Raw genomic sequence first — 13,244 nt, 5'->3', positions numbered from 1 at the left:
GCCAGTGCTGCAATGACGGTGCAGAACTGTCAAACATCCTCAAACTCACAACCTGAGTCTCCCTGAGACTGTTCTACACACACAGTAGGAAGCATTTTCAAACTCATCAGGGAGAAGAAGGGAAAAAAGTCATCCTGGGAGATTCGTGGAGTTGTTGGGGCCACCAACAAATCTTCAGTACCAAATAACAACCAAGTGTTGAAGTCTAAAGGTGCAAGTTAAAGGTTTCAGTGGAAACAGCTCCTACTTATTTTATCTTTGCGCTCATGAGCTACAGTGGACCAAGATCCATCTTACTGAGTCCTGTGCCTTATCTCCAAAACTGAAGTAACCTTCCTTCTGCTCTAATGGTTTCACATCTCTTTTCCTCCTTGGAGGCTTCCTTCCTCAATCTTCAAGAGCCAAATTTTAACACTCATACTCTTAACAAAGAAAGAAAACAACAAATAAGCAAGTAATTAGATACACAAATAAAAGCCTGAAAACAGACCTACACTACAGATACCTCCCAAATCCTCATGAGAAAGACCTAAGAAATTGAACTGTTTACTTGTCTGTGGGGCCATGAATATTCACTGTTGCCCTTCACTAAATTCTGCTTTCATCTAATCTCTCTGTTTCAGGATGAAATAGCTCTGAAACCTGTTATCCGTCATGGAAGAGCTTTATTACTTTTATAATCTCTGTTAACAGAGACAGTTTAAAATACTATTTCCTAGAAATACTAATTGGCAGAAAATACCTCACTATTTAATATCACATTTTGAATGTTGCTAACAAAATTTACTAATGGGAAAATAAAAGAACTCTTGAGCCTGGGTCATCCTCAACGAGGAATAGAGATCAAGGATACCAGCTCATGTTGTTCTGGGTTGGTATGACTTCCTGGTGGCTTTCCATAAATTCTCAGGTAGCTGGAGTATCATTAGTTTCCTCTGCTCGTTTGGGGGCTAACCTGGAGACATCAGGATTATCCCTGGTATTCCCCAGTATTGCAAAGAGATAAAGAACTCAGATACTTTCCTTTAATCCACCATGAGGCCTTGTTAAACAAAAAAGGCTTGGGGGAAGAGAAAATACACAGGTGGGAGTCAGCTCCCCTCTTAAATGAAGGGTTGCTGTTTGCCAGAACAGTGATCCAGCCTTATTCAGTGACCACCCCTCACCCCCAAATTATCACATCATTACAAAAAACAGCAGAAAATCATTTCCACCTTTTTCAGGGATCTGGCACTGGCACCAGAATTCAATATTGCCCAGTACTCAGAATTCTAAGATCTCTTTTCAGATGCTTGTAACTAAACACACATGAAGTGGGCATGACAGAAGAATCCTGAAGGGAATTATTTAGCATTCTTCACAGAGGTTGGAAGCTGATGAAGCTTTAAAAGCCTCCAGTAAATAAAGAGATAAAAAATACATTCCTAATAACTAAATGCAGCAACAGGCCTATGGGGGAGACAAAATTTGATCGCTCAGGTAAAGAGAGCGTTGTTGATGTAAAACAGAAGTGGTTTCAGGTTATATCGGTCAGCTTAATTAATTTCCTACCTTTTGACCTCCATGTAATTGTAAAACTCTTTTTTTTGAGTCAGTGAAATTTTTTTTTTTAGGTACAACTCTTAGCTTTACAGTTAATTCTGGTATTTTGAGAGACTGTTTTCTGTGTCAGTTATATTCACAGGTAGAGAACACCAACTCAAGGAACAAATTAAGATATTTATTTTTGCATTGTTACAAATTTGGGGGGGATTTTCCATTAAATGTATTTAACAGACAACCTATTTGCACTCAGGCCTTTCAGCATTTTAATTCGCTAAAATATATACTTTCGGTGCAATACAAATCATGGTTAAAAATAATTCTCAAGGACATACTGAGGGGACAAGAACTTTAAGCAAAATAACTCAAGTTGAAATAGTCAATTCCCTTCAACAGTGGTTTCTATTTCATGAGATTATATCCTTTACACTAGCAAACTATATACAAACAATACCACAAACCTACCATAAGTGCAAAAATGTAAAAAATATACACAAACATATACACAAATTGCCGTGTTTCTCTCTGAGCTACCTTACAGTTAAGAAATCCAGTACAAATGCATGATTTGTATTTATGTATTTGACTTGTAAGTATCTAATATTTAATTGTAAACAAGATTCAGCATGTAGAGCAACTTAAAACAGTTGTCAGAAGCGTAAATCATGAGGCCTGGAGACTGAAGAACTGTGCACACGAGGATCCAAACTGACATACATACCCACACATTTTCTGACTTATCCTGCAGGGGCATTTAGGGTACTTAAAAGACTTGGATGTATTCATCTACTCTAAACAAGTTCTTGGATTTCATTGTTTTACAAAATGCATACATTTCAATATTCAAAGAAAAACCAGCATCACATTTGCAGGTGTAGATTTTCATGTTGGTAAGAGTGTCTTGTTCATTACCATTGAATAGCTTTTTGGTTTATTAAGAAACCTTTCTTGGCAACTCAATTAAGGAACAGTAACTTAAAGCAAGCAATGGATGTTCACAATCAACCACTTAGTGAGCAAATAGAAGCAGACACAGTCCCTTAAGCACAGATGAACTCACAGGGGATTATCTAGTGAGTCACTGACAATGCTGTTCAGTAGGCAAGTACACATAGGGCACGCTGCACTGCTAAAAACCTGCAGGATTTAGAAGAGATAGGGGAAAAAAAATGGAAGTTGCCTTTGCATTGAAGTGATGATTTGCTCCTCTCAGTCACTGCTAAGATCCTTAGCAAGAATGGTTTATTTATTTTACAAAAGATGGCTGTTTTTCAGGTACTTCCAGGCCACTCATCCATGTATTATTTGAAACACCTGGATATTTAATAAAACCCAGGATGACAGTTCTATTAGGATGGTGCTGAGCTAAGTAACAGGAATAGCAGTAGTAGTGTCAGAGTGTTTGGAGAGAATTAAAGCATTGTCTACGCCAGTTTAAAGCCTCTACAAATATGAAACTGCCCATATCTATAGCAACTGATTTCAATGGAAAATTCAAGTACAAGAATATTCTTTACAATCTCCTTGTGCTAATGGAAAATACAGTAATGTTATCCATAAGCTTCCATTTCCAGGGAATATGTCCAGAGTCAAATCTCACTTTGTGTATTTTTTTTAAGTACTTGAAAACTCTTACAGTATTGAACAGAGCATTTGATGAATCCCTTCTCATACATGATACTTTTTGATTTAAAACACAAGCTGAGCCCTACAAGACACAATCTTCGCACTAGTCTTAGTGTAAAGACTAGTTTGGTAAATTCTGTGATTTTTAAGGTTTTTTTAAACATTTCAAACACTGCAACAATGCAGAATGTATACCAAAAACTAGAACTAGAAAACCATTTCCAAAAAAAAAGTTGAAAAAAAAATTTAGAATCAATTTCACTGAAAAGCCTCAATAAAGTGCAAGCAGCAAATGAGAGGGTTTACATAGTGAAAAGTGAAGTTTAATAAATTTGTACAATCTGTATTGCTGACAATGAGAGACACTATAAAAATGTTTCACCTTGACATCATGCCCTCATATAAAAATATATTCTAGTTACCTTGCAGTACAATTAGATCTTGACAGAATCGAAAAAGAAAAAAAACACTGAAATGCTACTTCTTTTCAGCAGTGTCTGAAAGGCAGAAAATATGCAGATTTATGCTAATTAAGTGGATGAACTGGATTAGCTATTTAGTAGTACTAGCTAATTACTAGTATACTAATTCCCAATGAAAAAGGTGCATTGCTACTTACTTGCATTGATTCACCACCACTTCTTGAGAAGGCATTCAGGAGGTGCCACATTGCAAACATGGAACTCATTCCTGTGCAAAATGCTCATGCTTTGAGCGCTCATTAAAGCAAAGCTCTCTAATTACTGAACAGAAGTATGCACTACAGCAAGTATTTTAACATCAGAAAATATTTTAGGTTATTAAATCTGCAGGTATTTTTCCTCTCAAAAGCATCTCCAGCTTGCAGCAAGTAATTTAGCTGAAATAACCAGGTTTTCAGTGCACCACAACTTCAATGATTCCAGTGAATTGAAACACAACTTCATAATATCACCTGTCACCCTACACAGGAATTTGTTTTCACCTGGAGCTTTGTTTTATGAAAAATAGAGCAGACTGCAGAAGTCTTCCCAACAGAGGGGACGTTTTCAAATCACTTACTGTCCAACCAGATTCTTTGGTGTTCAGGAATGCCTAGTATAGTATCAGCATGAACAAGCAGCAATTTTTTTTCCTTCATGTACTCCTGCTTGTCCCTTAAGGCCCATCAGCAAAGTTTCTGCTAGAGGCAGGTTAACTGAACAAAGAATGAAAATACTTCCTCATCACCCTTTGAGACTGAAGTCTGATCAACAGCATCTGATGTCCCCCTTTCAGTGGGGATTTTACACACGGCATATGGGCAGGGTTTCCACTTATGACTAGCACAGAACTATAGCAAATTTACATACTGGCTAGTCATTTGAAGTTTCCTCTACTGAAATTCAAAATGAATACTCTTCTATCCAAAAGAGTCTTTACTCTTTATTCTCCAGTTTTCGCTAATACAAGACAAAAAAAAGTTCATTATTGCACATCTATCGCCAAGACTTTCAACTGCCCCAAAATGGTGCAATGTCAGGTGCTTAGTAAAGCTCTGTGGAGACACATGTCACCTACTAACTGGTAAATAATGTCAGTACCACTTGGATTTTAGAAGCTTTGCTGTCCTTTTTTTAAAACCTCTCACCGGTCCCCAGTTTCAGTTAAAGGACCCCAAATACTCACTATCAAATAACTGATGACACACAATCTAAATTAAGAATACTTTGTGAGAGCAGCAACTTTGCAACAATATGAACTTTAAATAAAAGCAGATTACTAAAATAAAATCTGTATAGTCTTCTAACTATGAAATTATGAAATAATTTGATTTTACTTATGATTTTTCATTCTTACAAAGAACTGTTGGTGACAATTAGAATTAACTGTTTTCCTGAACAGTAGGTATTTTTAGCATTGTAATTAGTGTAACAGTAGACAAAAAAAGTTTTTACATATAATGAGTTTAAATAAATTTAAGACACTTTTCTGTAGGATCATCATCAAATGATGCTCTTTTCAATAATTTGTGTAAGCTTCTAAACCACATAAAGGATAATGCACATTACATTTTATTCACACTATAAAAAAGCACAATATACAGGCCATATCCTTTAAAGTGCAACACAACAGAACATTTCTGCAACATTCAGGTTCTTCAAAAACCCACAAAAGTAGGTATTTAATATTTAGGAACAAGTTCTGTTCGTAGGTGTATTGACACTGAATCTAAACTCTGAATGGTTATCAAGCTTGTCCTTGCTTAAGTGCCACGCTAAAAGCGATGCTTATGACCATTAAACAGTATTATCTTATCTGTTTCCATACTAGACAGCCTCATGTCTCATGTCCACAATGAAAGCTTTTATCCTTTAGTCAGTGAAGAGTATCTGCAGAGCCCTTTACTGAAGGCAGTTCTTTGACTATATTCAGAAAACCTCTTTAAAGTCCACTTAGCTTCACCATACAGGCTACTGCTTCAGATGTCAAATCTACCAAGAAAAATATGGTAAATGGAGCAGAGCAAGCATGTCTCTGAGTTGGCAGCGCATGCTTCACTATGTTTGGCACTATCTACCAAATGTATTGGTAACACACAGTACAAGCACGTACCAATTCGCTTTTCACTTCATAAATATTTTTGGTTGGATGTTTTGCTAGTAACAGCTGGAAAACCTCATTTGTTCCTGAGATGAGCATGACAAAACAAAGTGAGCTCCATCTAAAGCTGCCAACAGGACATTCTTCTGCATTTCCAGCCTTGCTACCTGCCTGCTGAGCCAGATTTACAAATCTCAGTCCTCCCCAAGGCGCCACTTCTGAGATTCTTCTTGACGCACATCTGGCCTGATCTGGTTTCTCATTCCGCCCAGGACATTGGAGGTGGCCTCTGTTGCAACAATGAAAGGTTTCACCACGGTTGGTGGGATTTGGCGGAGGACTCCTCCCACTGCTCCAGTGACTCCCCTGTTCTCATGCTCACGAGCAGCAGTCTCATAAATGGTTTGGGCTGTGTCCGTAATCCCCTTTAAAAAAATAAAGGAAATCAGTTACACTAAACAAGAAAAGCAACCTCTCCTAGTTTTAAGGAAAGTTTTAAACTGCTCAGCATTCTTTTTCTTGGTGATTTGTATTATAATTGTAAAATAAAGCAATACTGATATAAATATGATTTAGTTCTTCTAATGAGGCTTAAAATAACAGATGTAAATATTTCATTTCTATGGTGGCACATCTTGTGCATAAGGGTAGAAGGTTTGGGGTACTGTGAACTACTGAAAAAATGACAAAATCCTCTGGAAACTCAGCTGACACCTTACTTCATAGACACTACATAAGGTGCAACAAACAAAGTATAACACAAAATATAATAAAAGCAGGTCAGCATTCTAATTTATATAATCCTGTCCTAATAGAGAAAGGTTTCACTTCTTTCAAATCCTGCGTTATGCTTAAACTCTACTTCCCTCAGAATTAACAGTAATTGCAAAGGTGGTTGAGCAGAAAGAGAAGGGAAGGTTGGATGACACAGCACAGGAAATCAAGTTTACATGGCTCAGAATAATTGTAAGCCATCACTCAAGTCCTATTCACACTCATCTGCCTAGCATCTTAGGTTTCTTCCTTTTTCCATTCAAGATTTCTGTTGGTTTAAGATAATTGATGAAGACAGTCTAGTTCAAAGCTGAAATCTCCTTCTCCATTTGGTCAGCCTAAACTCACACCTGTTATTTTATAATGCCATTTTAGGAAATATTCTTAACTTTGGTTCCCAACAATTGGTTCTGCACTCACCTCTTTCACAACACTGTAGGCTTTGGCTACCCCCTCCCGCAGGTCGACGGGCTGAGGAGCCAAGCGATGGCGAGGGAACCGTTTGATCTTTTTTGCTTCAATGAAGGTTGGCCCTGGTGATACCATGTCATAAGCAGTTTCTGCAGCTGCCTGCACATCAGGAGCAAATGCAAAACACATAAGTGTTATAGCACCTGATCACAAATTTTAACTACTAATAGGGTGATGTCACTGAAATAAAAGAATTCTTATTCCATAAATAATATTCATTTGCATCAGATTACAGTTTGTACAAGAACTTCTGGAATGTGCAGCTATAACTATACTTTAATTCCATAATGAAGGAATGAATGTTGTAGGTTTGGGTGGGGTTTTCTGCCCTCCTAATTGTTGTCTCTTCAAAAGCATCCTCTAAACTGCATAAAATGCTCAAGATAGAAACTGAACATTTGATCAATGGTATTTCTTACAAACACATACATATAATCCCACTTGTGATTAATAGCACTGGTTTTCTGACTATATATGTTCAACCTAAGGCACATATATTATTTTTGCAAGATTAGGTGGTAAAAGTGTACTTTAGTTGTATTTTTGTATTTTTTATATTAAGAAACATAAATTTATTAACACTTTAATCCAAGATTCCCTTAGTATTAAATCCAGGAAGTTTTATAGCCTTTGTGTAGATCTACAGAAATAGTATTGATTTGGGTTTGGGGTTCTTTTTTTTGGCTGGTTTTGTGGGCTTGTTTTTTCAAAAATAAGCACAGAGAAGTTGATGTTTTATAAAAAGGTAAGAATCTACTAGTGGGTAACACACATGCAACAAAGAACTCATCCTTCTCAGCATGAGTGATTTTTTTTAGTGAAGCTGAACATTTTCATATGAAACTGTACATTGCAATGCATTAAGAAACAAGCAGCAGCTTGGGTGTTCAGCAGTATTTTAACACAGTTTTCTAACCATTGCATTTGATGTCATAGTTCTCACCTCACAGACTGCTGCAAACTTTGCCCAGTCTCTGCTCTCCTCTTTATACACCTGCTTTTCTTTTTTAATAGATGCTCCCTAGCTTAAATCTACAGCATTAAGACATTAGCTTAATACAGAGCATTTACTAGACACACCTCTCATTTTACATCTAACTTCAGGAGTCATACACTCTACCTGTATAGTCTGAACCATTCTGTTTGTCAGTTCCAGTGCAGCCATGGCAGTGGAAGTACCAAAAGAAGCTGCTCCTCTTTGAAAGCCTCTCACAATCCGACCGTCCTTGCGGTACTGCTCTATGGGCAGCCACACCAGGTCTTTCAGACCTTGCACTGAAAATGAGGACACAACACCAAAGTCAGACAGCTCTCTTACATATGCAGAATTCCTTGAAAGGAAGTGAAAACAAGAGTCAACATGATTTGTGTTGGTTTTTTGAGAGGGGAGAGGTGTTGTTTGGTTTTTAACAAAACAAATACATTCAAGTGTAGCTGAACAAAAGTAAGAATTAACTTACCTAACTGCACAAGCGAATGCATAGGCCCTACTCCTCCCAAAATTCCTGGTAGCTGGTTTTTCTTTATATCATTAAGCCATTCACTGATGGCATAGGAGAATAATTTATCCACACCTAATAAACTAAAGTAAATACAATTATTAACTTTTTAAAACAAACAATTCCTAGTAAGATAAATGCATTCATTAGTCACTGACGTAAAAGATGTCATTTAAACAAAAAGAAAGCTTCTTCAAATGTCTTTTGTTGCTGTTGGCTAAGCCAAGTATTTCAATTGTATATGCTTTATAAAACAAACTCAAAACTGCATAATCACATACAGTTCCATAGGAAGTGAACATGAAACTAAAATGAAGAGTTTATCATCAAGAATAGCACATATATTAAATTATGTTCTGGCTTAGAATTTATTGAATTATATACATTTGAAAAACATCTAGAATCAAGAAGTATCCTGGATTTTAGAAGGGCACCGTAAGACAAAATTTGCTTTACATTTGCAAATTTGCAATAGCAGTATTGATATACATTTTGAGAAACTTACCCATGTCTATAACAAAGCCTCTTCAGCTTTAATTCTGAACAGTTCAACTGAGCAAGCCCAATAAGAATCCCAGCTAATGTTCCCTGTAAGTGAAATATTTTGTTATCACATACATTTACTCAACCCATACAACCTGTGAGAAATAATTTCATCATCTCAACTCTTACTTACAAGTATCCTGTCTAAATATTCTCTCCCAGTCTCCCCAATATACATGGAAACTTGCAAAAAAGAAACTTGGCTTAACCTGCTACTCAAAAAAAAAAACTGGAGATAAAATAAATTATGCAAACATAGTTCTGGCTTTAGCGTGTTCCGGGCATTCTGAAGCTACCCTATTTCATGTTTCACTTCTGATATCTGGGCAAATTCAAGAAGTTGCTGCTTTTCATATTTTCTTATTGATTTGCCATGATAAAGTACAAGTCTTGGTGTGCAAATAGGATTTTTTTATGTTGGTTTCTAAACTAAGTGTAATGAAGAATGCGTATTTTAACAAGAACCATGGGCATGGGCATTTTTTTCATCTGTAATAGATTCTGCCACTGCCACTGAGACCCCTATGTTACTAGACTGCAAGGAAAGGAAACAAGGAGAATAAACAACAGTATTTTGTTCTGGCATCAATGAGGAAAAATAAAATAAATGCATGATTCTGGCATCAGACAGTGGTATCATACTTTGAGGGGCACTGCAGCTCTACACTATGATTTCAAGCCAATCATGGAGCTCACAAATGTGACATTCAAGTTCTGTCCTGGATTAATTATAATTTGGGATCCACCCCTAGTTTTCAAATTAAGAGTGAAATGAGGTTAAGCTTTACTAAAATTAAAGGGAAATAAAGGGTTTTCTATTTGTCACAATTGCATCATTAATGATTAGGGAGCACAAAGATATTCCCATTCATGGAGCAGGGAGGGGAGAGCGAAACAAACAGCATCATCAAATGTTTGTTCTATAGTATCAGCATTATACACAAACCTGATCCATTGATACATGCTTCCCATGGTAATCAAGTCGTATTGGAACTTCTGATGTAAAGCGAAATTCTCTGGAACATAGAAAGGAAATATTATAGTGAGAAACATGAAAAGGAAATGAAATTATCCTTCTGAAAAGAAACTCATGGTTTCTCCTTCTCCTGGAATAGGATATCATAACCATTTTCTGTAAACCATAAATCCTTTTTTTACTGTGCTAATACTTCAGAATAAATTTACAAAATACAGTGGCAAATTCAGCTTTTCTTCGTTTATTTATATCTATTTCAGGTTAGCATTTGTAATAAATTTTAAAGTCTTGCAAATGTGCTACTAATCCTGGAAGTGATTATTAAAAAAAAAAATACCAAGGAAACACCCACAAAATGATGGTTCTGTGGGCAAGTGGAACTTGATAAAATATTCTGTTGGTAATGTATGAAATGTATGTGGTGAAACAGAACCACAGCCATGCTATTAAAATTTAACTCTGCACTGCTTACCACAGCACACATCTTTTGTTAGAGGCACTTATGATCTGAATGCACATGAAAAAACTTCTCATAACAAACTACAATTTTGATAGTCACTTCCCAGTCAGGGCTACATTAGAGTTTCTCATGTGATATCTTAATTTCATACCTCTCTTCCATTATATCCTTATATCCTCTTCCCTTATATACACTCATTTTTGGTCATATTAGATAATTTTTAGTTAGACATAAGAGTACAAACACTGCTCTTTTTATGCATTTGTAAAACAACTCATTACTGGTTCTCTATGGGGCAGAGACTTAATTTTTACTTCCTTGTGCAAAGCAGTGTGCAAAAGTTAATAAAACATTGGTGACCTTCCAGTGATAGAAACAAATATATTTTCTTTCTACAAGCAGCCAATGAACAAAAAAATGCACTTTGCCTGAAGGTCTAGAATAGTTTATCACCATCCTTTCCTAAAACTTTTTGTAACAAAAGTTTACCTGAAAAATACTGGCTGATCACTGTATGATGTTGTTTCTTGTGAGAACTGATCATCCTCTCCATTAACCACATCCATGGAATCAATGCTGCCATTTTCATTTGCTTGCTTGTGTGATGCAAAAGAAATGACTGGACTTGGTTCCTTAAGGCTGCTGACATGCCTGGGCAAACTACATGTAACTTCAGCACCAGGAGACTTTTTAACTAAAAAAGAAGTTAAACACAGGAAAGTGACTCATATTTTTCACAGTGATTACACAGAGATTGTATTTACACAGTTACTGCATCCTTAGTAAGTTCTAATGTTTATTAGTAGGAATTAGCAGGGCAATATTTAGATTCTCTCAGTTTTTGATAGAAGCTATTACATGCAGCTGAAGTTGAGGTTAGTGCATCAGCACAAATAATGTATCTGGTTCTAATGGCAGTACTGCAGAGTGCCTCATCACCTGTGCATTTCAGCATGACACCCCAACAGAAATAGGTAAAGAAAGTATAGCTGCTAAGAAATATCCAAATACACTTCAGAGTGGAAATGTGCCTTTCAATATATACTGCTTTTGCATCAGATAATGTAATTGATAAGAAGTACTGCTTCAACAGCATATAAACATTATTTAATGTTTAATTTAATACCCTTACATAGAGTATTATGTTTGTCTAATAGCTTGAAGTTGTCTAACACAGAATTCAATTTTATAAATGAGCAGGACAGTGTATTAGTTTTATCTAATAATAACTCCCAATAGCATATGTAGCCCTCAATTTTTCCAGAAGCTCTTATTAAATATGCTCTAATTTTGGTTCAACCTCCTTTTATAAAATTAAGATTGCAAGTGTTGAACACCTTTGTTCATATTTCTAATATAAAAAGCTTAAATACCAAAGGCTCTTGAGTTCTAAAAAAATCAGTCATTAATGTTAGTGCTTAAACCCCAACACAAGTTTTTATACACACAAGATTCACATGTGAATTTATAGACATGTACCCAAATTAAAGGACAAAGAAGCAGCACTTTTATGTTAGATTTTTTTCAGAAATATACCTTCAGGATCTGGAGTAACCAAGAGTTCTACTTCTGTAGAAAGGCTAGTGAAAAAGTCCTTCAGGAAAAACAAGGCATCCTAATGGCAAAAAGTAAAATAGAATCAGGTTAAAATAAATACAAAGACCTAATTCTCTACAAACATTATCTACAATTCCAGCTATATTTCTATGCAGACATAAAACAAACGTTTTATTTCTTTTTGATCCTTTAACATATGTATAAACCACAACAAAATCTAGGACAGAAACCAGGAAGTCCCTCTTAGCCACTGCACCCTGTTCCATATATCTAGCTTGGCCTTAAAAATTCAGGATTATTTTCACCATTTCTACTCTCACTTTGGAGACTGTTCCAGAACTGAGTTCCAGAACTCAGTTATAAACTTTTCTCTGATTTGCAGCAGAAGGTATTTAAATATAGTTTATATTCCTCTCTAGTACTGTCAAAGTCAACCAAATCATTACAAATCAGGGTTCCTCACTGCTTCATTAAAAGTTATTGATATCTATGGTATTCATGTCTTAATAATGCCACAAAGCTATTACATCCCAGCTTTTTTTTCAGACAGATGCATTACACTGGTGCTTCATTCATCCTATCATTGATGACAACTGGACTTTCTTTTCCATTTTGACTTCCAGCTGATAAGACTGACAGCTTAAGCAGTAATAACAAGTATTTCTAATAACTGTGTGCTGCCCTGTGCTTCCAAAAAAGCTGTGGTTAATTTCATAGAAGTGGTAAAGGTGAATTTTGTTTATGGTACAAAACATAAAACACTTAAAAAGTAACCAAGAAGGAACATATTTCCTCCCTAGATGGCAGCATTTCCAGGCTATTGTTTCCTAGACAAAATTACTGCACATTAGACAGAGCTCAGTTTTGCTAAGAGTGAAATGAAAACCTGGTCTCTAATGTGTGTTGAAAGAAAGAAAAGGTATGGAAATCCTAATTATGTTCCTAAAAATCCAAACCCCACGTAGCTCTTTGAAGATGACAAATTAAGGAAGAAATGCTTTGACAAAGAGTAGTAACTACACTTCACATTTGCCAGCACAAACATATAGAGCTCTTACTGCTTTAGAAAAACCCCAGTGTTTCTTGACTATATCAAAAATACCTTGCACAAAGCCCTGCTAAAGAAAGTAAAACAATTTCTGCTCTTCCTGCCACTGCAGTTGACAGCAAGACAAAGCCTTCAGGTTACAGAAACATTTCTCAAGTGTCAAGTGCCCTTGACCAACATGACGTG

General features: G+C 36.1%; 1 protein-coding gene across 1 annotated transcript in view; it reads right to left on the bottom strand.

Annotated features, from left to right (window-relative positions):
• Positions 1-1,699: 1,699 nt before the first annotated feature.
• ATG2B (autophagy related 2B) overlaps positions 1,700-13,244 on the bottom strand; it is a 45,510-nt gene continuing 33,965 nt past the window's right edge. Inside the window, exons 35-42 of the mRNA XM_063160002.1 lie at positions 11,990-12,068; positions 10,943-11,147; positions 9,964-10,033; positions 8,980-9,062; positions 8,436-8,557; positions 8,096-8,250; positions 6,925-7,074; positions 1,700-6,155 (exon numbers count right to left, since the gene is read on the bottom strand). Coding sequence (XP_063016072.1) covers positions 5,925-6,155; positions 6,925-7,074; positions 8,096-8,250; positions 8,436-8,557; positions 8,980-9,062; positions 9,964-10,033; positions 10,943-11,147; positions 11,990-12,068 — 1,095 coding nt within the window. The 3' untranslated portion in view covers positions 1,700-5,924. The remainder of the gene's footprint in view (positions 6,156-6,924; positions 7,075-8,095; positions 8,251-8,435; positions 8,558-8,979; positions 9,063-9,963; positions 10,034-10,942; positions 11,148-11,989; positions 12,069-13,244) is intronic.

This window comes from Melospiza melodia, chromosome 6, assembly GCF_035770615.1.
Source record: "Melospiza melodia melodia isolate bMelMel2 chromosome 6, bMelMel2.pri, whole genome shotgun sequence".
NCBI lineage: Eukaryota > Metazoa > Chordata > Aves > Passeriformes > Passerellidae > Melospiza > Melospiza melodia.
The sequence above is the reverse complement of the archived record's forward strand: the minus strand, read 5'-3'. Positions and strand labels throughout refer to the sequence as shown.